Source organism: Cryptomeria japonica, chromosome 8 (assembly GCF_030272615.1).
Source record: "Cryptomeria japonica chromosome 8, Sugi_1.0, whole genome shotgun sequence".
NCBI classification, from domain to species: domain Eukaryota; kingdom Viridiplantae; phylum Streptophyta; class Pinopsida; order Cupressales; family Cupressaceae; genus Cryptomeria; species Cryptomeria japonica.
In genome coordinates this window covers 482,022,972-482,041,361 of record NC_081412.1, presented here as the reverse complement: position 1 = coordinate 482,041,361, position 18,390 = coordinate 482,022,972, and the positions used below count along the sequence as shown (strand labels likewise).

Below are 18,390 nucleotides of genomic sequence, written 5' to 3'. Positions count from 1 at the left end.
TTTAACATCCTAGTACACAACATGACCCCTTATGACACAATATGACCCATTGGGACAATATGATGTCCTAATGGGCCATATGGTGTCCTAAGGGATTGTACGGTGTTCTAACACATGTGTGGGCCCTTAGGATATCATATGGCACTGTATGACCCCTTAGGACACCATAAGACCCCTTTTAACATCCTAGTACACGACATGACCCCTTATGACACCATATGACCCCTTAGGACAATATGATGTCTTAATGGGTTGAATATGGTTTCCTAAGGGGCCATATAGTGTTCTAACACATTGTGGGCCCTTAGGAGACCATGAACCCTAACGACATCATATGAGCCCTTAGGACACCATATGACCCCTTTTAACATCCTAGTACACGAGATGACCCCTTATGACACAATATGATCCCTTAAGACAATATGATGACTTAATGGGTCATATGATGTCCTAAGGGGTTGTATGGTGTCCTAAAGGGTCATATGGTGTTCTAAAACATGTGTGGGCCCTTAGAACCCTATATGATCCATTTTAACATCCTAGTACACGACATGACCGCTTATGAAACCATATGACCCCTTAGGACAATATGATGTCCTAATGGGCCATATGGTGTCCTAAGGGGTCATATGTTATTCTAACACATGTGTGGACCCTTAGGACATCAAATGACCCCTAACGACACCATATGACCCCTTAGAACACCATATGACCCCTTTTAACATCCTAGTACACAACATGACCCCTTATGACACCATATGACCCCTAAGGACAATATGATGTCCTAATGGGTCATATGGTGTCCTAAGAGGTCGTATGGTGTCCTGAGGGGTAATACGGTGTTCTAACACGTGTGGGCCGTTAGGACACCATATGACCCCTAACGACACCATATGACCCCTCAGGACACCATATGACCTCTTATGACCATATGATGTCCATATGGTGTCCTAAGGGGTCTTATGGTGTTCTAACGCATGTGTTTCCCCTTATGACTCCATATGACACCTAACGACACCATGTGACCCCTCAGAACACCATATGGCCACTTACAACACCATATGACCCCTAATGACAATATGATGTCCTAATAGCTTATATGGTGTTCTAACACATGCATGACCCCTTAGGACCCCATATGACCCATAATGACACCATATGACCCCTTAGAGCACCATATGATCCCTTAAGACATCTATAATCTCACTCTCCCCAAGACTCTCACCCTCTCTCTCCCTACCCCTAATTACTCTCTCTCTCTCCTACCCTCTCTCCCTATCCCCTTATCTCTCTCTCTCTCTCCTAAACAACTTGTATCAGATATTTCTCTCCCTCTACCTCTCCCCCTATTCTAAACAAAGTACCTAATATCAGATATTATCCAATATCTGATATCTTTTATTATTAATATATTAATAAAATATTAATAATATATTTTAATATATAGATTTATATATTATAGTATTAATATATAGCTTGTTTACTATGTATTAATATGTTGTATATTAATATATTATAACATACGAAATATTATTAATTTTATTCATAATATAAACTTATAAAAATCGGATATCCGATTTCTCTAACAAAAATTTGAAATCTTGGTATTTGGCTCAGGATTGCTTTGGGATTTGGCTAGGAAATTTCAACCCTGGAAAGTCAACAAAAAAACATGTTTTTGGGTATTCCTTGTTTTTCCAGACTTCGCCTTAGTGGATGACGACTTTTTTTAGCCGAAATTGATAAAACGAAAATGAATTTTTACGAAAATTATCAACTTTCCAATAATATAAGGTTTGCCTTATTTTGAGTTTAATAAATAATTATTTTTAATTGAATTCTGACTAAAGTCGTGATTAATAGGCTGATTGAAAAACACCCATAACTTTCAAACGGTATCACATTTTTTGAATACGAAACATGTGTCACATTCTATGCTTCGTCTACTGTAGGATAAAGAAAAATTGAATTTCATAAAGTTTAGACCAAGTTAAGGTGGTCAGATGTACGAGTTTTTGAATTTACGAAAAGTAGTAAAAAATTCATAATTAATTATTTATTTCAAAAACAAATACAAAAAAATATGTGTGACATTCGGACATGAATCTACTACTTATGTCAAAAAAATTAATAAAAAATTATTATGATTTGATTCTGGTTAGGGTGGTCAGACATACACCTACTTCTTATCTTTTTCCTGAAATTTTAGTACTATTGCATTGAAACTTCAATTTTTTGTCAAATAGAATTTTTTTCTTTTTTTCAAAAAGCAACTAGTAGCTTATAAACTACATTCAATTTTCTACAGATTCTCTTCTTACATATTTATAAAATAATGTTCATAACTTATTCAAATTTTCATGTCAAGTTGCATAACTCTGATTTTCTAAAATTTTATTGCCACTTAAGAGCCTATTTTGGCCCACCATGATCTTGCACATACCCCTACATTTGAGAAGGAGATAGAAGATATTTTGGACAATCATGTGGGTAGGAATATGAGAAATATATAATATAAAAAGTACCTAGTTAAACGGAAAGGAATATCTCCTGAAGGTTCATCATGGTTATTGATGGTTGAGGTTAACGTCTTAATTTCCCTCAAACCCCTGAGATGTGAAAATCTCACTTCTCAAATTACCTTAAGTGTCTGATACAAGAGCATCCATGGGCGTAGAGAGATCTTGCATTAACAAAAAATATTGTTATTTTAATTTTAGTTAAGCTTACATTAATAAAAATAAATACAAGCTTCTATAGGTCTCAACGTACCTTTGAAAGTGTTCAAAGGGACATGAGTAGTTGACATAATTTAATATTTGTAGCCTATGTCAAAAGGAAAATGTAATTTTCATAAGTGGACACCTATTTTTATCATTTACAAGGCAAAATAGAGAAAATACCTATCTTGGCATCCACATCTAGAAGTGACAGTTTGCAGATTTGTAAAGCCAACTTGACTAATATTTTGAAAGTTTTGAAAATTATAGTTTTCTATCTCATTGGAGTAATAATAAGCAAGTAGTTTCTTCTTGCATTTCTTGTCTTGTTATAGGGTGGAGTAGTCCTTCATAACATCTTTATGTTCCCCTGCTTATCCTCTTGGAGGTGCTTCTAAGAAATTAGGCATTACAAGTCTATGTGTTGTTCTATTAGTTGTCCTAGGGTTGTTGGCTAGAATATTAGTGTTACTAGCCTCTCTTCCATTGTTTCCATTTGTACTATTATTACTTACATTGTCTTTGTTGGCATTATTATTTTGAATTGTTTGAGTGATCAACTGAACCAATTATTGTTGTCCTCTAGCCAAGTCATTTAGATTTTGAATAATAATAAGATTTTGTAGATCATCCCTATCACCCATGCTCCCTATAACTCTCTTAGCAAACATATTTGCAATAGGAATTTCATCTTCAATCTCTAGTTGTATATAGATAGATCATTTATACTTCTAAGAGTATCTTTATGTACCTTCTGATTTTGTAAGAACATTTTTCTTACATAAACTCGCATAAATTTCCATTAATTAACAAGATTCATTGCTTTGTTACCATTGTAATGGTCTAACCAATTTTATAAACCAGACTTTTTGCTACTTTTCACAGTTTCATTGCATGAGCATTTCATATACATACTTTTTTAAAGAGATTTATGTTTACAATGCATTTGGTAAATATTCCTTATGATTTTGAACAAGTTTTGTAATACATTATAAAATTGAAGGCAATACATCAAACATTATTGTTTATGAACAAATAAAAGGAGTACAACTTGCTATTATGAGTATTAGCAAACTCGTATTAACATACATAACGTCTGACCTTAAACTCCAGTGTAGTCCATTGTTTGATAAAAGCATTACCCAACTTCCAACGGATTTCTGTCTTCTAAGGGTATTGCCCGACACTCCCAGCTGCTCCCACATGTACCACGTCACTTTTAAGTGATGTTGCAATACTTACCCCAACCTCCTGAAGGTATTTTCGACCAACAAAGGGTCACCCAAACTCCATGATTTCCTTGTATACTATGGTGCTTCAAAGTTGAATGGAAGTTTAACTAACTAAAGGGAATCTAAAACCCTTAAGTCTACTTCCAATAACTATATTGGGCTGTCAATAATGGTGCTAACTGAAATGAATACCCGCACACCACTCTTCCACGTGAATGGCGGCTAGTTCGAGCCAACAACCTGCAACACACCTCCTAAAACCCCTGCCTAGCTTGACTATAGTAATTGTGGCCAAGAACAATAATGTTAACAACCCAATATCACCCAATCTCCTATCACCCAACAAAAATGATATCAGTCAAGCTATAACCCTCACACCTAGCATATCACATGCAGCACCACCACCATAAAATGGCGTCCATTTTTATCACTTAGCATTCACCATGCATAATATTTGGGAAACAATCAATATCATAACAATTCATCCAAAAATCAAAGAACGGTATTTCTCAAGAGTTCCATAATGCCTCGCATTTTTGCTTCCCTCTCTATTTCATCTACTTTGAATGCCGCAAAATGGCACTCCCCTCGCTCGATAGGATCCAGAGGTTTTGGACGCAAGGAATGCGGATTCTGCTCCAAACTGTACCTGAAAAACCTCTTTTAAGGAGGCTTTGTGCAGCAACAATGCTCATGGTGCCCTTCTAGATATTCTCTGGCAGTGTCCAAACCTTAGCCCGTGAGGTTAAAATGGGCGGGAGCAGCGCTTTGGCTCGGTAGATGTTACTCTATGGCATTTAAATGACTATGTCGTCACCCTCCACTCCTTCAAGTAACTCACATTATGGCTTGGGCATTTTTTACTTTGGGGATTTCGTGGTCTCGATTTGCCCCATAAATTATATCCCCAAGATTCGCCTTGATGGATTGCCACCTGATAGGGAAGTGATTTTACAGAAGACTTTTTGAAAGAAATAAATCTAAATTTTCACCTGTGCCAAGGGTTCTTTATTCTAAAATTTGAGTCTTTTGCGAAGAAGATTTGGAAGCTGGAAAATAGCCCTGGATTCTCCAAGATAATTTCCTTTGCTTAAAGGCTTGGTATCCTTCCTTTGATCTGTGCACTAAGACCTTCTCTTCCACCCTTTTTTTTGGTACAATTACCATACCTTTACTTCCAATTTTCGGAATTAGATTGCCTATAGGCAATTGGCAATGACTTAAGAAAATTTCATTCCAATTTAGAAGAAACATTAAACTACCAAAGCTCCACCTATGCTCAAATATGTGTGGAAATGGATTTGTTCAAAGGGTTCCTTGCAAAAATTCCTTTCAAGGTGTTGTCTTCATTTTTAAAATTCAAAAACGTGATAACCTTTACAAATTTTTGTTTAAATGTGTTATTTTTTGTTTCCAAGGCATATTTTACAAGGTGAAAAACTCACATTTGTTAGTGTCAAATAATTGGGGGTGTCTTTGCCATCATTGTCCAAGGTTTGTTGAGTTTCGGTCTTGCAATCATTGCACGCTTCTTAAGGCAAAATTTTTGTTTTTTGTTGAACTGAACTAATCTTTGGTCCATCCTCGATTCACGTTTCAAATTTCATCACGTTTTGAGTTCGTTTGTTATGTCTTTCCTTGAATTTCGGGTTTTTTCTTCCTAACTAGAGGTGGGAAATTTTCCTTTCATTGCAAGTTTTAATTTTCTCTTGTTTTAATGTTGTAGGGAAATTTTAAAACAATTACAAGTGCACTTTATTTAAAACTTGTCACTTGTAACTTACTTTTTATTTCCCCCTTGCTTTTTATGTCTTTTAAGTCATTGTAGGGTTTTTTTGGACAAATTGCAAGTGAATTTAAAATTACAAGTTTAATGAGAACTTGTAACTTCTCATAAAAATTCCTACTTAAATGATTTTTAGTTGTAATAGGGATTTTATTTCCTTATCACAAGTCTTTTTGAGTTTTTTAAGTCTTTACTTGTAATGAATTTTATTTCCCTATTACAAGTTTATAAGTTTTTATTTATTTTAAGTTGTGTTTTTTTAAACTTGTAATGGGCATTTTATTTCCCTATTACAAGTTGTTGCAAGCCAAGAACCTGACCTTCATCTTTCTTCTTCCAAGTCCGTTTTTGGTGGCTTTTCTTCCGTAAAATCGGCTAGGGTAAAAACAGTTTGCATTGTTGGAGGCGTTTTTATAGACATTTATATAGGCGGATTTGTTGATTGTTACCACGTCTTGGAGCTTAAATTTCGGTTTCTTGTTGATTGCAAACATGTCTTTCATTAGCAAGTGTTTGGAGCCAAGTATCTTTCTTCTTCAAAAAACGTGGTGATCTTCAAAAAACGTTTTTGGTGGAAAGCTTTTAAAGCAAAACTAATTTGGTTTGCTGGTTGCAATCAAGACATGAGAGCTTACTTCCCTATTTAAAGAGGATTTCAGTTTCTTTCTAGTCCATTTGCTTTGATCTACGACATTTGCTCTTGATTTCGAGTTTCTTCAAGATCTTCCCCAAATTGATAAGTTATTTGCAAAGCAATTTGTGAATGTGCAAGATATTCCCCCTTTTCATTTTTACTTGTATTCAGGATTTCAAAACCCAATTACAAGTAGCTTTGGTTATGTTGTCTTTCCCCCTTTGGTAAAAAGAGTTACCCTTCCTTTTACAAAAAAAATACAATGTTGAGAGTTTTTCCCATTTTCCAAGTTGCCAAGATGAGAATGTCCCTCGCCATATCTATCCATGGTCACATAAAGTTTGCCATTACCAGTTGGTATCATTTTTCCCTTTACAAGTCCACTCGCAACCGAATTTTAAAACTCGATTACAGTTGTGTCTTCACTTGCAACCAACCTTCCAAAACCCGAAATTGGTCCAAAATGCACTCAAAAAACACTTGAAAATGAGTCTTAAAGGTCCAATTACAAATGCAAACTTGTGGTTACCCATTACACATATGAAGTTGCATGTGTGTTCTCTGCACTTACAAGTTAATGCTCTTGTTTTTCCTCACATGTAGTGCAGTTCTCAGAACCCAAAATTCACTTGTGAGCCCATTTTTGCATCAATTTATCCCTTCCCTTGTCAGTCTAGTTTGCACACTACTTACCAAATCAATGAATTAAGGCATGGGCCTTATTTTGCAAGCATATTTCAAAATTGGAGGATGATACAAAGAAGAGATACAACAACAATTCATTGATGCAAATTATAGAATGCTTTCAAGACAAAGATGGTCATGACATGAAAAGAGGAAGGCAACCATTTCCCTCTTGAAAATCCAGTACTACCCCAAGCAAGAAGATAAGGTTGAAGTTCGTTGGCCAAGGATACAAAGATCATTAAGGATGCAAATTCTCGTTCCAATTCAAGATGTCTTCACCAATCCAGAATACTTCAAGTTCTAGCATCCCGAACCGGCATGAAGATCATCACAGACAAATGATGATGTAGTTGGAGTCGTGTCTTTGGACACTTAGATTAATTATGTATTTTGTAGTTTTGTTTTGACAAGTTACATGTAATGTCAAAAATTGTAATTGCAAGTGTCACTTTTACTTGCATTTTGTAAAATGTAATTACATGTAAAGCAACTACAAGTTGAGTTGAATTAGGACTATAGTTGGAATAAGTCATAGTAGTTAAGAGAATTTCACAAGTTACTCGGGATCCTCCCACCTTTTTCTCCAGCCTCCTCTCCTATAAATACTTGAGGCGATCTATTGTAAAGTTCATCTTTTGGCAATGCAACAAAACTCTGCCAGTTGCATGTACACTCTAAAACTTTGAGCTTAGTTGTAAATCAAATTGCAGTCAATTAAAAGAGAAAAATTGCTTTCAAACTTTGTGTTGGTTCAGGTGTTATGTGACGGCATTTTCTAGAGATTGATAATGAGTTTTGAGGTGTTATACAAGAGGGATTCAAGCTAAATCTTGCAGACTTTGAGTTGCTTATTGTGTTTGGAATTTTAGATTAGTTTTAAGATTTGATACTCCAGACTTTAACTTGCTTGTCACATCTGAAACTATTGTAGGACTCTCAAACAAAGGGGTCACTTGCAGACTTTGTGTTGCTTTTAATTTTTGCTTGTGCATAAGTTGTGCACCATATGGACAGAGTTTGAGCTGATGCGTGTTGTACATTGCTATCATTTTGAGAAGGTTGATAGGACAGTAAAAGTACTGAAGACTTTGTGCTTTTATTTTTGTTTTCTCGTCCCGGGGAAGTGACATAAGTCTTTGTGCTTTCATGGAAACTTTGCTTCCCTTTCTGTTCCAAATCCTATAAAACAAATTTTTATATTTGTTATTATTTATTTCCAATTGCTATTACTTTTTTGTGCAGAGAAAAGAGTATAGTTTTTCTTGAAAGGAGAAGAAAGACTGTTGTCTCACCCATATTAGATTAGTTTAGTTTGTAGGCAAGGGGAGCCTTCCCTAAATTAGGAGAGTATCATACTCACACACTGTGGCTGAAACCACAATTTTGCACATCCCCCGAGAGTCAAAATTTTCAACCAACACAAGGTTGGAGATCATTGTTGATTGCAACCAACAAATTATGCAAAGGTGACCTTCCAGTGCAAGAAATGTTTTTCTCCATAACTAATGAGCACGATAATTTGAACTCAAGCAACAAACCCACTATCGATGGATTGGGGTTTACCCACTATTGGTGGATTGGGGTTTGGGGTTGAACCTCAATTATCATATTGGTAAGAATTTGAATTGAGCTATTCTAGATAGCTCTAAAGTGCCATCTACCCCTCCTACCCTGGAAACATTTGTTTCTAATAGAGGGGATGCTCCTTTTAGCAAACACAAGATAGTGATTCTATTATCTCTTGAAATATTTTGCCAACATCTCTAGAAAACTCTTGAGAATTGCACTCATCCTCACAAGCTTGAATCAACGATCCTCAAATTGATCAAGGTTGGACTAAAGAAAAAAAAAAACTCAACCAAAAACGAAGAATCAATTGACTTTAAGGTCAACAACAAAATAGGAAAAGTTGATTAAAGTAAGAAAATTTGATTCTCCATTATCTTTAGGTCAAGACATGCATGCAAAGTGGAAATTTGGATGCAAGTAATTTTGGGATAATCAACTCTCAGAAGTTGGATACAAATGTTTTCAACATGTAAACTATCTTTTTTGAATTTTTATACGAGGTACAACTACCTTATACCCAACTTACATAAAAAAACAAATTCAATCCATGCTAATGAGCTTCCAAATCACCTTTATAAATTCTCAAAGGACTTTCTCAAAAATACTTTTAATTCCTCTCCTTGAAATAAATCAATAAAGCACTTTATAAAGTGACTATAATATCTTGTCCTTTTGAATCACTCAAGTCACCTTTTTAAATCAATTTATATAAAGTCAATATGTGCAGCGTCTGGATTCAATTGTGTGGATGTTTTTTGATGAAAAAACACTCACACAATCGAATCCAGAAGCTGCACATATCAATCACATGGTTGTGGAAATCTATTAACATTAATATGAAGTCATCTAAAAAATTACTTTATTACATAACTCTACTTAATTAAAATTATTATCTAGCCTCTAAGAATTAAATTAGCCAAAAGAATCATCTCTCACTACTCAACAAAAGGGGACATTACATGACTCATAAACTACTAACCTAATCTTATGCTCAATGTTGTTGGAAGTTAGGCCAACAAACAAGAAAGACTTTTAATTTGTTTCCTTTGCACTTTAGCCTATGTAGGACGTAAGAGATTTCCTTTTATGACACTAATTGTAATCATGCAACAAATCTATGACTCAAAGCCTAACGGATCACTTCTCATATACCTCTAACAAGTATCTGAACATTATATCATAAAATATGCATACTCCTTGTAATCCATTTGATTTAGATATGATAGAAATAATTACATATAACAACTTGCATATAGTTGGCTTTAAATGTATTGTTTTAAAATCAATTTTGAAGCTATAGGAGAAACACCTATTCAAGGTCACAGAGTCGCCAAGACATGCATCTTCATTTCATTGCACATCAATATACTTCATGACCATTCAAAAATTATCACTCCACAATAATCCAAGCTAATGTGAGCTTACAATGTAATCTTACTTCAAAATTCATTTTGTTACAACGATATTCTTGTTATTTTCGATGAAATAAATTATAGTGCTCCTTGAACACAAATTAAAAATGAAAACATAAATACAACAAATGTGCATTGGACTTTACTATCTTTGATTATTTTCTCCAAATAAATATTACATCACAAAGTGGAGACAACACATTAAAATGTGTATTCATATATGCCTCAACTCAAAGCATGCAATGGTATTACAAAGTATATGTATAGATCATAGACAATTATTTTCCACAATACAAACTTAGAACATAATTATCCCATCTAAAAGAATAAATTCACATATTCTCATAACCCTCTAAGCCTTCAAAACATTCAAAACCCTATAACTATGACAAAACTCTTTTTAAAGGCAAAAGATAACCTATAACAAACAATGCTTTCAGTACACTTTCCCGTGAGAAGTTAAGAGTGTCAACAAAATGCCACAACTCATTTCTACAATAAAACTAGAGATATTTGGTACCTCATCTTCTCATGCAACTACTATCCCCTTTGATGGTGTGAAAACAATCTATACCCTAGTTAATCAGCAATCAAGAACACATTTTTGAAGTTTTGTGAAAACCCACGGTAGATTGAGATCATAATGAAAATTCTAGATTGTAGCCAATATTGCAGAAATTATGAAGTATGGCGGATATATCCTCATGCAGAGGAAAGTAAAATGTGACATCCCAAAGTTTTGCAATATCTAAAACAAGCAAAAAATTCACAATTGCATAATTTCCTCAATTTTGCTTGGATCTTCCCCAAATTTGAAATGTGACATCTCGGACGCTACGAAAGCTTCTCAATTGCATAACTTCGTCAATTTTGCTCAGGTCTTCCCCAAATTTCAAATGTGACATACCCAATTGATGGCTATACAAGATCAGAACCTTGGCAACCCTCACACTTGAGCATTTTTTTCAATTTTCAACTTGGATACTTAGGCTGGAATGAAGGTTAGTGACTAAAAGTACCTCTTAAACATCAAAAACCCATTAAGACTTTCCCAGCTCAGTTATACACAATGGGAAATGAGATGGGACCATGAAAACTTGCAAGACCTAACATAACCATTGACCTAACTCTGTTGCTTTCAAAGGTAGGTAACTACTAGCAAGCAACCAACATTTTCAAGATTTATCTTAACCAGTTTTTCCTGGAAAAGGAACGATTTCATGCATTAACATTTTTTGACGTCATTTATCACTTCCATAGGCAAATGCATTCTCAAACTTTCATCTACAATACATCTAAATCTAATTCATGGTTCTTTTGGCATAAGAATGCTTGCATTCTCTGGCTCAGCTATTTATGAATTTGATTCAAATCTATTTTAGCAGAAAAAAAGTTGTATGTTGAATATCTCATGGCAAACATAGAGAAAAAGGATGCCTACCTAATGATGTCTAAGGTCTGTTAATAGTCAATCTCAATCACGATTTCCTTAGTTGATATTATGTTCTTAGTGTAGAGCCGAAGGATGAAGGCAAAGAAATTGTGCCAATGCAAAATCAACTATCCACAAAAATTGCAGAAGATAAACGAGTTCCTCACAAAATTAGCTCCCACCGGTCAAAAAGTCTTAAAACTTTTGGGAAAACCCATCAACTGTAAATAGGCATCTAGTCTGCAGATGAATCTAAACCCTGCAAGTGAGATAATAAGCATAAAAAAAGAAATAAATAGTTCAATAGAGATTAAAAGAGTCAAGGAACGTATAAAATAAATAATAAAATACCGCCAAATGTTTTTCATGGAATATAAATAAACAATTTGATTTCTGTAATGACACTAAGGTCGACTTAGAGAAAATTATATCTTGTAGCTAGATTTGAAATGCATAAAACTTCATCTCAAATATAAAGGTTTCATTCATAATTATAAGAAATCTCTTGGATCAGTAACAAATCCAGTGAGAGCTGATGCTGCTGCTGTATATGGAGAAGCCAAATAGATTTGACCTTCCTTATGACCCATTCTCCCAGGAAAGTTCCGATTTGTAGTGGAAACACAAACCTGTAGAAAAGAATCATTAAAAAAGTCAGCATGCTCCAAAAATAAGACCCTATAAATCATATAGACATTTCGAAAGTACAAAGGAAAACTAAAAAAGTTGAACAAAGCTTCACGGCATTCAATACTGAGAACATTACAAACACAAAAATTGTTCTACTTTTAACTAATTTGAAGCCTTTGTTGCCCTTAAACATAAATAACCACGGCAGATCAATAGCTTTCATTAACAAAATGGGCACCAACCCAGATTACATAAGTGAGCACCAACTCCTCGAAGCACCAACTTCAGTTTTCACACAAACTCAAATACGCTGAAACTTATTAACACTTTTCATAATACACTGAGAACTTCAATCACCATACAAAAATTACACACATCCCACAGAAATAGTTCTTGACTTCTTATCTACAAGTTGAAAAGACAACCAAAATATATACCACACCAAAAATGAAGACAGTGATTAACAGCAGAAAAATAATCTTGAAAAGCTTAACATGCAGCACACATGCTTGTCTCCATAAACTCTGAATGTCATTCATCTTCCCATCAGTATAAATCATCTGTCATTGAGAATTCTATCCTTCCTCTAGTGATGGATTCTCTTTTGTCAGAAAATGAAAGTTACTTTTCATATGAAGGGTCCTTGCCCTTAAACGTCAGCAGTCCGTCTAAAATCAAGATTATTGTTGATAAGGACTGCAAGCGTACTCTTTCAAGCTCCTGGTCATTTTCAAATTGGAAGTTGCCCTCTCGCTTCTCTGAAGCTCTAAAGGTAAACAAAGGTTTTTTAGAGCACTTTAAATCTTTTCCTTTGGAGGGGGAGTTAGCCTCTCTCTTAAAGGACCATCTTGAGAAAGGAAGTGATCGAATAACTAATGAGGAAGCTACACTATGTGGGTTGCCAGATCTGCTTCTTAACAACAGGCCCTTCCAAGATTTGATGAAGCCTTTTTAGGAATCTGCCAGCTTGGAAAAGTGGGACTTGCGGGTTCCTGATGCAGAATTTTCTGTTAGGTTAACCAACTTGGTTTCAGCACTCCACCCTCTAAACTTTTCAGAACATCCGCAAGATGAACCTCCTCTTTTGTTAACATATCATAAGAAAGAGAATGACCTGTATTCTCTAATTTATGATAAGTCCAACTCTTTACAAAGTTTTCAAGATCTTTCTTCTGAATCTCCTATTCAATCATCTCAAGGATGTTACGAGAGTAATCACCTGCAGACCCTACAAGATTCTTCCTGTGAGTCCCCTGTGCTATGCTCTATTTATCAAACAAGGTCGAAGAAACTAAAGCCTATCCTGAAGCCAAAAGGGAGAGTTGGCAGGCCCCCCAAGAAGAAGAGGATGGTAAAAAAGACCTCAGAAGATATCAAAGCAAGTTTGCAGACTACATTGGATGATAAATTTAGCCCTGCGAGAGTGGAAAGCTCTCGAGGGCAGTCATGAAGATTGTCCTTGGAATGTTAATGCCCCTAACAAAAGGCGCCTTATCAAGGCTCGGATTGAGGGTTGTCAGACATTATGCTGATTCAGGAGACCAAGTTCTCTCAAAATTCAGAACTACAACCATTCAAAAAGTGGAAAAATTGGAAATACATTGCATCTCAGTCCATAGGGGCTTCGGGGGGCCTTGCTATTCTATGGAAGGAGACTAGTGTTATTGTAGAAAGCTTAGAGGTCAAAGCTAATTACATCTTGGCAAGTGTTACTTCTCCACAGGCAGTGTTTTACCTGATTGTTGTTTATGGTCCAAATTCAACTATGGGGAAACAATACTTATGGGAGTCCCTCTCAATCTCCTTAACCAAATTCCCTGATCTGCGTTTTATTATTGGGGGGATTTTAATGCAGTTCTTTCCATTTGAGATAAAATGGGTGGCATCATTCCACCTCCAAAAACAATGCAAGACTCAACAATTTTGTAGCTAACAATGGATTGAAAGATTGTATACCTTGTAATGGCAACATGACTTGGACAAACAGGAGATGGATTCGGTCATAATGTTGAGGCTGGATAGGTTCTTTGTCAACCCCAATTGGTGCTCCAACATTGTTTTCCCGACTTATAAAAATTATTCCTCTCACAGGATCAGATTATTTTGCCATTTTTGTGGAGATCCCCTTCTCTCCTCAAACAAAAGCCAGCGGATTCTTTCAAGTTTGAGCAAATGTGGTTCCATGACACTTCTTTTCTGCCACTTCTACAATCTTGGTGGCTGAATGCTCCCTTTTTTCATGGTTCCAAAATGTTCTAGTTCTGCAAGAAGTTAAAATTGATTGAAATCAAAGGTCAAGGAGTGGAACTCTTTGGTGTTCAAGAACATTTTCAAGAACAAATTCTGAATATCAATAATGTTATCATTCAATCTGGGATCAATGGGCAATCTTATGATAACCTGAAAAATTTGAATATTCAGTTGGAGGAGGTTCTTCACATAGAAGAAATTTATTGGAGGCAGAGGTCTAGCGAGACTTGTCTGCAAACTAGAGATAGAAACACTAAATACTTTCATTCCTCAGCAAAAATCAACAGAACAACTAACTAGATTTCTCAAATTAAAAATGGAGCAGGTGTCATTCTCACAGATAATGAGGATATCAATCTTGAAGCTATGAATATTTTCTCCTCTTTGTTCTCGAACCCAGATGTTTTGAATGTAGATCCACATCTACATGACAAAGAGTTGTTAGATCATATTCCTCCTTTGATTTCAGATCAGGACAATTTAGATCTGCTGAAACCATTTTCCTTGGAAGAAATCAGAACAGTTATTTTCTCCATGCAGCCAAATAAATCTCTGGGCCCAGATGGATTCACAGCCATCTTCTTTCAGAAATGTTGGGAATTCTTGAGTTCAGATATCTGGCAGGTTGTTGAGGAATCTAGGAAGAATGGGAACATGCTAAAACAATTCAATACCACCCTCATTGCATTGATTCCAAAAATGGCAAACCCAAAATCATCTCACAACAACAAGGTGGGTTTGTCCCAGGTAAGGATACTTCGGAAGGAGCTTTGGTTGGTCATGAGGTTATTCATTCTATCTCCTCTCATAATGTGGAAGCAATCCATATGACAGAGTTAAGTGGCCATTCCTTCATCAAGTCCTACTTAAGTTTGGTTTTTCACCAAAATGTTGCAAGTGGACTATCTTTTGTGTTTCAGGTGCAAAGTTCTCAGTCATTGTGAATGGGAGACCAGCTGGTTTCTTTTCCTCTTCACAGGGTATTCGCCAAGGGGACCCTCTGTCCCCCTTTTTGTTCATTATTCTTGTTGAGGCCCGGAGTAGAAAATTTTTGACACTGCATAATCTTGGAAAGGGATTATAATTCCACAAACTCAGCTATTAACTCACTATTTGCAGATGACACCATGCTATTTGGGGAAGCTTCTGCCAGGGAAGCCAAGGTAATTAATAAAGCATTGGACATGTATTGCTCAGTTTCAAGTCAGCAAGTGAATGCTTCTAAGACAAGGGTATTTTTATTCAACTGCTCCCCCACCTTGTTGAGTAGACTAACTCATATCCTTGGCTTCAAACAGGGATCTTTGCCTTGTAAGTATCTCAGTATCCCTTTATTCTCTGGGGTTAACAAATCAGGATTTTGGTCTCCCATTGTAGACTATTAAGAATAGAATTGCTTCCTAGATGAACTCTTGGCTTTCCTTAGCAGGCAGAATTCTCGTGATCAAATTAGTGTTGGCAACAATCCCAAACTACTTAATGTTTGTTCTTCCTATGCCCAAGAAGGTTAAGTCTGTAATAGAAACTATTATGAAGAAATTCCTTTGGAATGGGAATAAGGAAAATAAAAATAAAATTCACTTGCTGGCTTGGGATTTTGTTTGTTCCTCCAAGGACTTAGCGGGTGCAGGGATCCATAGTTTTGATGAGAGAAATCTAGCCTTGGGCGGGAAACTTGCTTGGAAATTGTACAAGGACACTAAGTCGGTCTGGTCTTCAATTATTAGAGCAAAATATTTAGACTTTCAGGACCCGGAAAGAATTTTTACTATGGTAGATCCCCCTTTGGGAAGCCAAATGTGAAACTTTTTGTTGAAATGCAAAACAAGGTTTTTACGAAACCTCTCTTGGATTGTTCGTGATGGTAACTCAATAAGATTCTAGGAGGACTCCTGGAATGGTCTCCCCCCTTCAGAACAACTACAAGGCATTGAGGATCTAAAAAATTCAGCTAACGTCTTCATGGGGTTGTCTGGTTAAAGATTACTTTCAATGCTTTTGGAGGGAGGGGTATTGGTCAGTTCATGGGAAAAATTTGGACCTTGTTGCGGCTCCTTGTAATCAAAAGCAACTCTTATGGCAAGAACTCAAAAAGAGAGTGATTCATCTCAACAATACTACAGATGAACTTGTTTGGTTACCTTCAAGAACAGGGGCATATTCAGTCAATCTGGGCTGTAAGTCTCTAATGACCTATGACAACGTCCCCTTTTCTAGAATTTTTTCCTTCTGTTGGAAAGAGGTCGACGATCAAAAAGCAGTGGATCCCTTAAACAACTTGTTCTTAATTTAGAACATCATCTTGTAATCCCTATATATACCTGTATATCGTTGAATAGATAATCCAATTATTTGAGCAATCAATTTTTCAAAAGGGGCAATGTTCTTGAAAGCGGTGGATTGTGAGGGGCAAGAGAAAGATACAAGTTTCATTGTCAATAACCTCATAGAATCCATTGACATGGTGAGGCTTGAAAATGTTCAAGTCATAACGGACAATGCTAAAAATTGTAAGCCAACTAGGTCTATAGTGGAGGCTACATGTGGGCATAGCTTTTGGACACCATGTGCAATCCACCTACTCAATTTGATCATGCAAAAGATCGGCACACAAATTGATTGGGTGAAACAAGCGTACGCAGAGGGCGAGGAGATTCAAATGTTTGTGACTAATCATCATATGTCACAAGCCATTTTTAAGACCACCTTCATCTTGGAGTTGTTGAAGGTAATTACTAATTTAAATTCTATTTTTTAATTTCTTAGTTTATATTTTTTATAGTTGATATATGATGTGTATTTTTTTATGTCATGTCAAGTAGCTGAAACATGATTAGCATCTCACACGCTTGTCTTAAGACTACTTGTGAAGGTGCAAGAGGCCTTGAGTTCTATGGTCATCAACACCTTGTGGAGTGTATGGAAGTAGTCCAACGTAGAAAGAGCTCGAAAAGTAAGAGCATTGATCCTTGAAGAGAAATGGTGGGATAATGTAGAATATGTTTTGAATTTCACCGAACCCATCACGAGCATGATTAAGTATGCTGATACTGATCGCCCATGTTTGGGTGAAATTTATGATGCATGGATTACATGGTGGAGAAAATGAGAGTGGTAATACAAAAAAAAGGAAAATGGTGTTAGCCAATTTGTATCTACAAAATATCATGATGTTGTAGCTCTTCAAGCCAGATATGGGATGGATGTTGATGAGTGCTGGTATGTATATGGTCAAGGCTCCATTTTCTTGCAGCCTCTTGCAATTAAACTTCTCGCCCAAGTATGTATCTTTTTATTTTTTATTTTTATAGCTTTCCAATTCCATTTGATGTTATCATATTAAAATATTTTTATTTTATAATTTATAAATTTCTAATTATGTTTGAACTTTTAACAGGTTGCAAGTTCTTATTCAGCTGAGCAGAATTGGAGTACATACTCCTCCATCCATTCAGTCAAACGTAATCATTTGGGTGAAAAGAAAGCAGAGGATTCAGTTTACATACATTCCAACCTTTGTCTACTGTCACATAATACCTGAATATAATGCAGGTGCAACAAGGAATTGGGATCTAGCCCGAGTGTGCTGATTTAGATGCTACAGTTGCACAGCTTGCCCAAGTCTCTATACATGAGGCAGCTATGGAACTTGAGGGAGACATAACTAGTGGGAGTGCCATTACAATGGATTGTGGTTCAAATGATCCCGAATTTGAACCAAATGATGACCTTGGGCTTGGGCTTGAAGCTTCAAATGAAGATGAATATGGAGATTAAATCCCATAGGCCATATGGCTTGTAATTTGAATTTTCATTTTAACATGACATTTTGAGACTTGAAAGTCGAATATTATCATTTTTGCAAATTATGAATATAATACTATATTTACGATATATGAACATTTATTGGCAATTATGGATTTATGATTTATCATTTATGTATGCGAAAGTTACATTGTATGGATTGTATCATTGTAATAATGGTAGTGATAGTTTATATTTTATAATTTGATGTTTGAACGTGTGTGTGTGTGTGTG

General features: G+C 35.7%; 1 protein-coding gene across 1 annotated transcript in view; it reads right to left on the bottom strand.

Moving 5' to 3' along the window:
• Positions 1–11,782: 11,782 nt before the first annotated feature.
• Positions 11,783–18,390, bottom strand: part of LOC131077292 (3-isopropylmalate dehydratase large subunit, chloroplastic) — an 89,193-nt gene continuing 82,585 nt past the window's right edge. The window contains exon 15 of the mRNA XM_058014754.2: positions 11,783–12,101. Within this exon, the coding sequence (XP_057870737.2) occupies positions 11,964–12,101 (138 nt within the window). The 3' untranslated portion in view covers positions 11,783–11,963. The remainder of the gene's footprint in view (positions 12,102–18,390) is intronic.